Source organism: Salmo salar, chromosome ssa26 (assembly GCF_905237065.1).
Source record: "Salmo salar chromosome ssa26, Ssal_v3.1, whole genome shotgun sequence".
In the NCBI taxonomy this organism is placed as follows: domain Eukaryota; kingdom Metazoa; phylum Chordata; class Actinopteri; order Salmoniformes; family Salmonidae; genus Salmo; species Salmo salar.
This window is the reverse complement of record NC_059467.1, coordinates 35542248-35554337: the sequence shown is the minus strand read 5'-3', so window position 1 is coordinate 35554337 and position 12090 is coordinate 35542248. Positions and strand designations below refer to the sequence as shown.

General features: G+C 43.9%; 1 protein-coding gene across 2 annotated transcripts in view; it reads left to right on the top strand.

The window, feature by feature from the left end:
- The first annotated feature begins 1774 nt into the window (after nt 1–1774).
- LOC106592271 (zinc finger protein basonuclin-1) overlaps nt 1775–12090 on the top strand; it is a 28415-nt gene continuing 18099 nt past the window's right edge. The window contains exon 1 of one of the 2 annotated variants that reach the window (XM_045708605.1): nt 1775–2161. In XM_045708605.1, the coding sequence (XP_045564561.1) occupies nt 2147–2161 (15 nt within the window). In that variant the 5' untranslated portion in view covers nt 1775–2146. Of the gene's footprint in view, nt 2162–6607; nt 6742–12090 lie in introns of those variants that run through there. The other variant, XM_045708606.1, reaches the window with a different exon arrangement.

The window sequence follows — 12090 nt, the reverse complement described above, 5'->3', positions numbered from 1 at the left end:
CCAGCAGGACCTCATAATCCAACCCAGGTCTCTGTGTCCATCCGTCCGTCTGTCTGTCTGTCTGTCTGTTTGGTATGCATCCCCTAGGTAAGGAATAAATGAAGAGTTCCAGGCATATGTATCTCCCTGATGGGGAAGAAGGACTGAAGCGCCTCCACCCTGCGTTGCATGCCTGATTGACTATCTCTCCTGATCCATGTGTAATAACCTCATAACATTTGGGCTTATTCACAAATCAGAAAAGCTTTGATGTCATGTGTGAAAGTAATGGAGGGTTAATATCCAACTTCAAGGGTTATTAGATAGGTTTAATCAGTTACCGTCCCAGACGCTCTCTGCAAATTCTGTAAATACTTAGATTTATACTTAATGCTTGTAAAAAAAAAAATGCAGCCTGAGATGTTTAGCATTTGAGTGATTTATTTTCCTGGTGGAAACCCTCTCCTCTCCTCCACTGGTAGCTAACAAAGCACAGGTAGGACACACAGACACACACACACACACACACACACACAGACACACAGACAGACGCAGCAACAGCATACCTGTTTAAACTTGCTGTGTAATTTGTGGATTAGCAGACGCCCCTAATGGCTAAGATCTGCAGAAGAGAGAGCTTTCTCAGAGAGAGGGAGAGAGAGACAAAGTAAAATAAAATACATTGGCAAAGGAGAACAAAGAGATGAAAGGAGATAGACAGAAAGGAGAGAGAGAACATTTGAAACGGTGAAGGAGTTAATGAGGAAGAGCGAATTAGAGACGTGTAAAAACAGGAGAGAGCGATAGAGAGAGAGTATTAGGCTACTCTGCTCATAGCAGACTTTGCAGGGTGCTCTGACCTCTAACCCCTGTGAGTGGCTCATAATTGAAGCAACAAAAAAAGAAGCAGTCCGACGCTTCATTAGCATTTTTTTCTGACATGGTTTAAGTGTGTCACCATGAGACAATAGCCCTAAACACTGATGTGAAACAGTCACTGTGGACCATTTCTGAATGAGTGAACACACATTTTGTCCCTATTTTTATCATTATGATGATTGGAAAAAGAAAGGCAATTGATTATTCACACAAAGGTAAATTTACTCCTGCACATTTATTTGGATGATCATGTTCTTGAATAAGGTGGACTTAAGGTCCAATACGCTGTCAAAACAAAGGTCTGTGTGTGCATGCGAGTCAATTGTATCATTGATAACTGACTAAGACTTCATAACAATACTTGGAGTTATTCTACCTTGTGTTCTGTCAGAAAGGTGTGTGAAGAAATGTGTCAGTGAGTAGGGACAATAATGTTTCAGAAGTATTGTGAATGTACTTTGTCCTAAAGAAATACTTAACACAGAGACTGACACATTCCAGACGGCACAAGGCACAACTTGTTATGGAGGCTGTTCACAGAGCTCCATTAAGGTGAACACACACAACCATGCTGGACTGAGCTCTCTGCTCTGAGAGGGGCAGCATTGATTTAAAGCATTACTCAGGCTGAGAGAGAGGGAGAGGAAAGGAAAGAGAGAGGGAGAGGTAGAGTCTCTCCTGACTGCATTAGGAGTGCCTCCAGCCTTTGTGATTCCTTTTGATCAAATCTCTGTGAAAGATGAGTGTCATGCCCTCTTCTAGCCAGCTGTGAGGGGGGCTGCCCTGTGACTATGGGGGTGGGAGTGTGTGTGTGTGTGTGTGTTTGTGCGATTGCTCTGCTGGCTGGGGAGGGAGCAGGCAGCTGAGGTGAGAATGCCGAGTGGGAGGATCTCATTCCAATCCCCTGTGCCCGGTTTCAACACACACACTTACACACACACTCTACAGAGCACATCTTGAGTAGTTTAGAGACAGTCCTCAGCAACATAGGAAGAGAGAGTGGAAAAAAGGTGTGTGTAAGAGTAGTACGTTTATTGTTTTTTTTTATGTGGTGTGAGCGTTGAGGACAGGTGTGTGTGTGTGTGTGTGTGTGTGTGTGTGTCTCTGTGCGTGTGTGTATGTGTGTGACAGTGTGTCACAGTGTGTGTATGAGTGTGTGTGACAGAGTGCTGGCGTGTGATGGCTCTTTTGCGTTAGTACTTGTTCAGACGGGAGAGTTGGAGGCAGTTCTTTTGTAGGACTCGCAGGGAATGGCAAACTACACGGTAACCCTGGAAACCTATCTCTAATGACAATGGCTGAGGTGAGAAACATCTTGTCTTATTTCTTTTCCACATTCTTCTCCTCTTTTCTCTCCTTTCGCCAAATCTTGCTACATGCTCCTGAGGTAGAAATTAGAAAAACATGTATCGTTGTAGCGCTGTCGTTTCCCAGCGTTTGCTGATGCCGTCATTATTCATGTTTATTCACAGAATACGCCTGGTTTGCATTCAGTAACTTCTAGATCATTTCTCGTCTCTTTTTTTCCACGTGAATCATTTGGTGATTGATGTATGCGTCCTGGCCGGGCTGTGTCCATGCTTGCTGAGGGAGGTAGAGGTTGTCCTTACCTGCCATAAGACGCTGCTTACTTACTGCGGCAACTCCCTTAAAACAAAAGGAGGAACTTTAAAGCAGCCAACCAGACAGGAAGTTGTTTTAACCTGACAATATGACTACAGGCCCTCCTCTGTTATATATTCAATTCAATTCCAACTCAGGGCTAGTTATCCACATGGTTCTATTATATTCCAACTCAGGGCTAGTTATCCACATGTTTCTCTTATATTCCAACTCAGGGCTAGTTATCCACATGTTTCTATTATATTCCAACTCAGGGCTAGTTATCCACATGTTTCTATTATATTCCAACTCAGGGCTAGTTATCCACATGGTTCTATTCTATTCAAACTCAATTTTACATTTTAGTCATTTAGCAGATGCTCTTACCCAGACCAACTTACAGTAGTGAGTGCATACATTTTCGTACATTTTCATACTGGTCCCCCGTTGGAATCGAACCCACAACCCGCAACTAAGCCACACGGGACCTGTGTGTATTTGTCTAAGCTATTCTGTTCCATTTGAATGAATTGCTGATTTATACAGATGCTTCTATTCCTTTCCAAGTTAGTGCTGGTTTATACAGACGTTTCCATTCTGATCTATTCTAACTGGGTGCTGCTTGGAATTTGGTCTATTCCAGTGGAGGGTTTATTTAGTGGTCCTGTCATTTGTTTCATTACTACTGTGAGTTTCCCAGCACTCTCTCTCCCTCAGTCTGTTCCTGTGTAGCCCTGTATAGAAGAATGACTGCCAAGGCATGCTCAGTCTGTTGCTGTGTAGCCTTGTATAGAAGACTGCCAAGGCATGCTCAGTCTGTTGCTGTGTAGCCTTGTATAGAAGACTGCTAAGGCATGCTCAGTCTGTTGCTGTGTAGCCTTGTATAGAAGACTGCTAAGGCATGCTCAGTCTGTTGCTGTGTAGCCTTGTATAGAAGACTGCCAAGGCATGCTCAGTCTGTTGCTGTGTAGCCCTGTATAGAAGACTGCTAAGGCATGCTCAGTCTGTTGCTGTGTAGCCTTGTATAGAAGACTGCTAAGGCATGCTCAGTCTGTTGCTGTGTAGCCTTGTATAGAAGACTGCTAAGGCATGCTCAGTCTGTTGCTGTGTAGCCTTGTATAGAAGACTGCTAAGGCATGCTCAGTCTGTTGCTGTGTAGCCCTGTATAGAAGACTGCTAAGGCATGCTCAGTCTGCTGCTGTGTAGCCCTGTATAGAAGACTGCTAAGGCATGCTCAGTCTGTTGCTGTGTAGCCCTGTATAGAAGACTGCTAAGGCATGCTCAGTCTGTTGCTGTGTAGCCCTGTATAGAAGACTGCTAAGGCATGCTCAGTCTGTTGCTGTGTAGCCCTGTATAGAAGACTGCTAAGGCATGCTCAGTCTGTTGCTGTGTAGCCCTGTATAGAAGACTGCTAAGGCATGCTCAGTCTGTTGCTGTGTAGCCCTGTATAGAAGACTGCTTAGGCATGCTTGCTTTAGCCCCGTCTGCCTCTCTATGTGTGCTGGCTTCTGGCCACTCACTAGTGGAATGTAATTTAAGAGCAGCCTAATGTTTTGTTGCAGCCATAATGTAACAATTAGCACAAGTGTCTGTGTGGTGCTGTTAGGAGCAAACACTTACTCTCTTTCTCTCTATCTCTCTGTGTTTGTCGGTGTGAACAACACACCACAACCACATCTTGTTCTGCAGAGTGTGTGTGTGTGTGTGTTGTGTTCTGACCTTTTAAATCTAGGTGACAGGTATTTAATAGAATCTTGATTATATTAACTTCTTTCAGGTGAATATAGAACTGAAAACAGAGGTCCTTCAAGCTTCTCGGCAGATTTAAAACCATCTTTGTTATTGACTCACATGGCCTTGCTTAGTGTTTTTTTTATCTCCTCGTTGTTTTTGTGATCGAGAATTAACTCTCCAATAGACTTCTTTAACACAAAATATGTCCCACCTGATCCAAGACTGGTTTGTACAGTAACAGCATTGTATCATTACCACAGTTCTTTGTGATTAACATAATTTTTTTGGCCTGTTTATTGTATTTATGTTAAAATTTCTCATTTTAATATTCAAATGTATGTTGTACCCAGAATTCAGCATGTTGCTGCAACTGGTACAGTGTTCTGTTGAACATGAGCCGTTTTTGTTATAAAACATGTCTAAAACATGTTATTAACACATAGTTGTTACTAGCATAATTATACAACAAATGTATTAGATCAACTTGTAAAGTGACAGTTAAGTGCTACCACATTTACATAGCAATTACAGTGGCACGTCCTTTCATTTACCTGTTTTGGTAACAGTTTTTTACCTGTCATATCTGATGTAAATCGAGGAAAATAACTTAATAATACGACTCACTCAGGACACAAAAGCTATGAGAATCCTTTGGCTGTTAGAAATGTTTGACATTACTTTAAATAGAGAAGAATGGGTTATTCATTAAAAACATCACTGCTCTAAATGATATTGAAGCCGCGACATAGAAGCATATACCATTTTTGATTACAGGTGACAGTTTTAATACTCGCCACTGCATCCTGTATCAAAAGGTTGGCTGCTCCTCATTAAAGTCCCCTAGAGCACGTCATTACTCTCTTTTTGTTTAGAAAGGTTTCGTGCACAAGCTTCCAACTTACCTAACTTTGTTTTTAAAGTATAAAACATGAGATACAGAGTTGGTGAACTGTTGAGGTTCCTCGGGTCTCCACCGAACTAGGTAAATCCGCTTTTAGTTTTAAAGCACCTCATTGCTGGAACCAAGTACAAAATATATTACAATGTTCTGGTGCTACTCAGGCAATTGAAAATATTGAATATTCATACTGAGGAATGTAACTGTTTTTCTTGAATATTTGTGTTGTGCTCTATGTTAATGACTTGTTTTACATTGTATCTGATTTTGATTTGATTGTGTCTTATGAATTGTATATACGGGGCTCCCTTGTGAAAGAGACCCTGGTCTCAATGGTGACTCCCTGTTTAAATAAAGGTAAAATAAATAATAAAAAACATCAAATTAATGTGCTTGAATAAAACTGCTGAATACTGTACAACTACCAGGTAGACACAGGTAGATGCTTCCAGTCTACAGAATAAGATGTTTGGATGTGCATTAATAAGGCATGTATGCAAACAGACATAGTTTCTAAACAGAGTTCATATCTAATCATTACAAAACAAGACCAACCAAGTTACTCTCCATGGTATTTGAAAATGCCTTTTGTTTCCTTGACATGTTCAGTGGAACCATTGAAATCAGATTTCTGGTTCTGTGTTAGTGAGCTGGCTGTTGACTTATCTCTCTCTGAACTGGCTCCACCTCACCCTCTGAACTGAGTGGGATGATAATGTGACTCTCTCTCTTTGTATCTCTCCCTCTCTCCGTGTGTCTCTTTCTCTCTGTCTCTCTCTGTGTCTCTCTGTCTCTCTATTTCTCACTCTTTCTCTGTGTTTCTCTCTCTGTGTCTCTCTCTGTGTCTCTCTCTGTTTCTCTTTCTCTCTCTGTATCTCTCTCTCTCTCTCTCTCTCTCTCTCTCTATTCCTTCTTTGTCTCTCATACTCTTATTTCTTTCTCCCTCTCTTCCCTTGGTTCCCATTCTCCTTAACTCTCTCTCTCGCTTTCTCGCGCTCTCTCTCTCGCTCTCTCTGGGTGTGAGTGTGTGTCTGTGCTGTAGGGCCCCGGGGCAGAACAGAGCAGGGCTGGGCTCCTCTGAGCGGGGCTGCTGTGTGTGTGTGTGTGTGTGCAGCGGTTGCAGCCTGCCAGCCCAGTCAGCTTCATTAGCTTCATGATGGTCCGTCAGCGAGGGGCTTCTGCTGCAGCCTGCACCCCCTCCAGCCAGTCCCAGGGCGTGATCCGCCCCTCTGCGCCCCAGCCTCCCCCCTCCTATAGCCCCCTTGAGCCCCTCTCCACCCCAGCCCTGCGCTGCCACCGAGAGGCTTGTGAGGATTTGTCAGCCAGATGTGACAAGATTGTCAAGAGGCAGGCGAGAGAGAGAGGGGAGATATGATATTAATCAGAGCGTAGCTGGGAGCTAAACTCTCTCCGACGCAGTGTACTAACATGTTCCTCTCATTTACTATACACTCCCTCGCTCGCTCTCTCTCTCTCTCTCTCTCTCTCTCTCTCTCTCTCTCTCTCTCGCTGTCTCTCTCTCCTCTCCTCTAACGGGTGGCTAGAACTGCTGGGGAGCCAGTAATAAAAGTTGTGGCTTTTCTTTTTCTTCATCTGTGATTTGTGTTTTTTACGTAGACGAGACTAACCCACTTTTCATGGAGATTCAGGTAACTTTTTGTTTTCAGGTATTGTGTTGAAACTGGCTGTGTGTGTGTGTGTGTGTGTGTGTGTGTGTGTGTGTGTGTGTGTGTGTGTGTGTGTGTGTGTGTGTTTGCTCTGTGATTGACTGCTGAATTAGGAGGAATAATGAGTTTTTCACGCTGTCTTTGGTCTCCATTGACTCGTAATAGGCTAAAGCACAGCCTGTCACTACTTGCACAAGCAGAGCCTTAGCTTCTCATGCTTTGCTCTCGCATTTCACTCTCAGGACAGGAGTTCAAACTCTCACTTTTCATCTTTGAACCTATTTTTACAGCAGAATCCTGTAAAAAAAAAAATATATGTTTTTTATTATTATAATTCTTTTTTTAAATGGGGCTATTGGATTTTGTACCAAGTGAGTTGTGTGTCAGATAGAATGGCTGGTGAACATGTCTAGGAGATGTCCTTTAACTGGGTGACTTTCCCAGTTTTCCCAGTCACTTTGTGATATAGGGTCATTCCTTTAAAAACACTCCACGGAAATACTACTGCTATTTTTATTTTAGAGGGGATGACGTTCGTGTTCAAGTTCACACTGGGTCGTGTTACATACATAACAGCTTTATATCAGTCTGTTTTAAGTAGCTCAACACTTGTCATCAATTAGCTTAGCGTTATAACTGCCACACAGCCGTACATGTGTTTCAGTGGCGTATGATTTATGAATGTGGCCATGTTCTGTGCATGTGTAACACACACTCACACACACTGAGATGTTCAGAAGCAGGAAGTCCTCTGTCTGTGAACCATTAGCTCCTGGTTTTAGCTCCTGGTTTTAGCTCCTGGTTTTAGCTTCTGGTTTTAGCTCCTGGATTTTGACAACTTGTTTTAATGCTGCAGGTAGTTTTTTTTTTACACGCAGCGACCTCCTAGACTGCTGTATTCCTAAATCCTATTTCCTGTAGCTGCTCCGTGCTAGTCTGTGTGGTTTTATTAGAGGAATTCTGCAGGACTTTCTTAGTTCCTGGTACTACCAGGCTGCTCTGTATTTTGGCTGCAGTTTTGGCCTGGAATGAAGATATGAGGAAAATGTGTGTCAGTGTTTGTTACAGATGGTTTCACTGTGCTATATCTTGAGTTTTTATAGATTATTTTGCACCGTATAAATAAACGTGATAGATTAGAACAATGTTTCTATCTTATCTGAATAAATTTCTTTCAAATTAAAAGTGTGTCTTATTTAATGCAGATAGGTGGTGGTTTATCCATTTTTTTATGGTGTCAAGCATTAAATGATATGAAGAGATTTGAACAGAAATATTACACTCATTTTTAGCAGTAGTTTTGCTTAATTGTTTTTGCCTAATACTCTCTGCATTTCTATTACTGAACACATATAGGTTGTTTCATGTTTACTTGTAACTTTAAAAACAATTCTGCACATTTGAGATAAAAAATAAATAAGGTCAACAAGGGGCATTAGGTCTGTGTGCATTATCACTTTTGAAATGAGAGAGGGAGAGAGAGATCCTCCATAAATATACTACATACATATACTGAGTGTACAAAACATTAGGAACACTGCTCTTTCTATGACAGACTGACCAGGTAAAAGCTACAGTATGATCCCTTATTGATGTCGCTTCAATCAGTGTAGATGAAGGGAAGGAGACAGGTTAAAGAAGTGCCTTTGAACAGGGTATGGTAGTAGGTGCCAGGCGCACCGGTTTGAGTGTGTCAAGATCTACAGCGCTGCTGGATTTTTTTACGCTCAACAGTTTCCCGTGTGTATCATGAATGGTCCACCACACAAAGGAATTGAGGTTGTTCTGAGGGCAAAAAGTGGTGCAACTCAATATCAAGAAAGTTCCTAATGTTTAGTACACTCAGTTCCTTGCCAGCCAGTTGAATTTCTTATCCCATTCCAGTCTTTACCATCTTGGCACAGGCACAGCTAGTTTCACATTGTGTGGCAATCTGCACCAATCCTCTCCTAATTGATTTGCTTTCCACTAAATGATTCCAACGTGGCCCAGTCAATACACACTGTCACACCCCCCAGCTGTTCCCTTCCCTCCCGTCTTGCTCTGAACCACTGACTGCTGTTGACTCTATAAACCAAACCAGTGTGGATATTATGGACATATGGCAGGATTTATTTTACGAGCCGGAGAGGAACAATTTAAATGTTTGTCAGGGATGTTATGGCTGTGACGCAGAAGTGACTGGAGACCATTTCTGAGTCCCTAGATCGTGCACTACTTTTGAACAGGGCCCTAGATCGAGCTCTACTTTTGAACAGGGCCCTGTGCACTACATTAGGAATAAGGTTCCACTAGGGACATAGACCCTGAACTCCCAGACAATGAATATAGTGAATAACTGACATACTGGATGATTTAACACTCTGGCCTGCATGGGTCTGAATATAGTGAATAACTGACATACTGGAGGATTTAACACTCTGGCCTGCATAGGTCTGAATTAATACCCCATAATGACAAAGTAAAAACAGGTTTATAGAAATGTTTGCTAATTTTATCCAAATAAAAAAACTGAATTTTCACATTTACATAAGTATTCAGACCCTTTACTCAGTACTTTGTTGAAGCACCTTTGCAGCGATAACAGCATTGAGTCTTCTTTGGTATGACGAGTGGCCCACACCATTCTTCTCTGCAGATCCTCTCTAGCTCTGTCAGGTTGGATGGGGAGCATCGCTGCACAGCTATGTTCAGGTCTCTCCAGAGATGGTTGATCAGGTTCAAGTCCAGGCTCTGGCTGGGCCATTCAAGGAAATTCAGAGACTTATTCCCGACGCCACTCCTGCATTGTCTGTGTGCTTAAGGTCGTTGTCCTGTTGGAAGACAAACCTTCGCCCCCGTCTGAGGTCCTGAGGGCTCTGTAGCAGGTTTTCATCAAGGATCTGTCTGTACTTTGCTCCAATCATCTCTGCCTCAATCCTGACTAGTCTCCCAATCCCTGCCACTGAAAAACATCCCCACAGCATGATGCTGCCACCACCGTGCTTCACCGTAGGGATGGTGCCAGGTTTCTTCCAGACGTGACACTTGGCATCCAGGCCAAAGAGTTCAATCTTGGTTTTATCCAGAGAATCTTGTTTCTCGTGGTCTGAGAGTCTTTAGGTGCCTTTTGGGAAACTCCAAGCAACCTGTCAGGTGCCTTTTACTGTGGAGTGACTTCTGTCTGGCCACTCTACCATAAAGGCCTGATTGGTGGAGTGCTGCAGAGATGGTTGTTCTTCTGGAAGTTTCTCCCATCTCCACAGAGGAACTCTAGAGCGCTGTCAGGGTGACCATCAGGTTCTTGGTCACCTCCCTGACCAAGGCCCTTTCCCCCGATAGTTCAGTTTGGTTGGGCGGCCAGCTCTAGGAAGAGTCTTGGTGGTTCCAATCATCTTCCATTTAAGAATAATAGAGGCATCTGTGTTCAATGACTATATCACCCTTGATCAGCCTTGATCTAACAACTCATTAACTCCGTCTGTCCGTCTGTTATTCCGTTCGGTCATGGTCACGGCAGCAGACTTAGCCAGCCCAGCGGTGGTCTGTCTGTCCATTCGGTCATGGTCACAGCAGCAGACTTAGCCAGCCCAGCGGTGGTCTGTCTGTCCATTCGGTCATGGTCACAGCAGCAGACTTAGCCAGCCCAGCGCTGGTCTGTCTGTCCGTTCGGTCATGGTCACAGCAGCAGACTTAGCCAGCCCAGCGCTGGTCTGTCTGTCTGTTCGGTCATGGTCACAGCAGCAGACTTAGCCAGCCCAGCGCTGGTCTGTCTGTCTGTTCGGTCATGGTCACAGCAGCAGACTTAGCCAGCCCAGCGGTGTTCTGTGAAAGTGACATTTTTTTTTCTTAATCTCAGGGACTAATGATAAAATGAATAGCTAATTAAGACAAACGAACGACAGGGAGGACTGAGCGCCGCAATGCCTGCTGTGTGTGCTTCTGTGTGTGTGCACAAGTGTGTGTGTCCTTTGATTGTCCAGAGGAACAGATTGAGTTGTACACTAGAGGAAACATCAAAGGGCTATGTGTCTGTGTGTGTGTGTGTGTGTGCACATTTGTGTCTGTGCAGTTGTCTGTCTTTGTGTGTGTGCAGGCGTGCCTTCGTTCATTTGAGTGTGTGCGAGCACATAAGAGTGTGTGTGTGTGCCTGTGTGTGATGGGATTAGTGTAATTGGGCCGTGTTGGTTGGGCCCTGTAATGATGGGATTATGGTGGTCGGAGGTGACCAAGAGTTTCTTCCACATCACCTCAGTCCCACAGGAGAAGATCAGCTGAAGATGAGGAGGAGAGGAGATGAGGAGATGGAGACGGAGATGGAGAGGGAGAGGGAGACGGGGGAGACGAGGGAGACTGAGGAGGAGAGGGAGACGGGGGAGAGGGAGACGGCGACAGAGGAGGCGGAGAGGGAGAGAGGGACGGGGAGAGGGAGACGGAGAGAGGGAGGAGAGGGAGATGGAGAGAGGGAGGAGAGGGAGACGGAGGAGAGGGAGATGGAGGAGACGATAAAAGACAGAGACAGAAGGAAAGAAATGGAAAGAGGACAGATAACAGGAAGGATGCATTGGAGCGTTAATTGGCTGTATTTCATTCCAGAAAGTTGTGGTCTCCCATCTGTCCATGTTCACTCCCCGTTGTACATCTGAAATAACTGAGTAGTTCAAGCATGTTTTACCCGGTTTCCTCCATTTTACTCTAGCATATCCTGTCCTGTCAGACCGAAGGGAAGAGAACAAGGGGACATATTTTTGGAATGGAACCCTGCCCTGCTAACGAGAGAGAGAGAGATCCAGCTAACAAACCAGTGGGAGGAGTTGACTGTGTGATTAACTGAGAGAGAGAGAGAGTCTCCTCCTCCCCCCCGTTGAGGGGGTTAGTGCTACAGCAGCAGTAATTGCTAACCATTAAGCATGCTACTCATGTATGCTAACACATGCTGTTGATATATTATAGATGGCAGGAGAGAGAGAGAGAGAGAGAGAGGTGCTAGCGCAGCACGGGGGGGTAGCATGTAGTGCTAACACAAGTTGCTTTGATCACAAATCTGATGACTTCTCAAGGGATGCTAGTTAGTCATCGGCTAGTGGTAAATGGCATGCATACTGTTCTTGTTGATGTTACGGAAACCCTGTTTGTTGTTGTGATTTATACTCTTATTTTCTGACACATAAAATGTTGATTCTTCCTGTCAGGTGAAACAGAATCTAATTAATCACTTTCACAATAACTTCTCAACGCAATCTAATGAGCATCAACACAAGCACGTACACACACACACACACACACACACACACTTTTGTATATAAAACCCTGGAACCCTAGAACCCTGGAATACAATATGCTTCGTTCAGA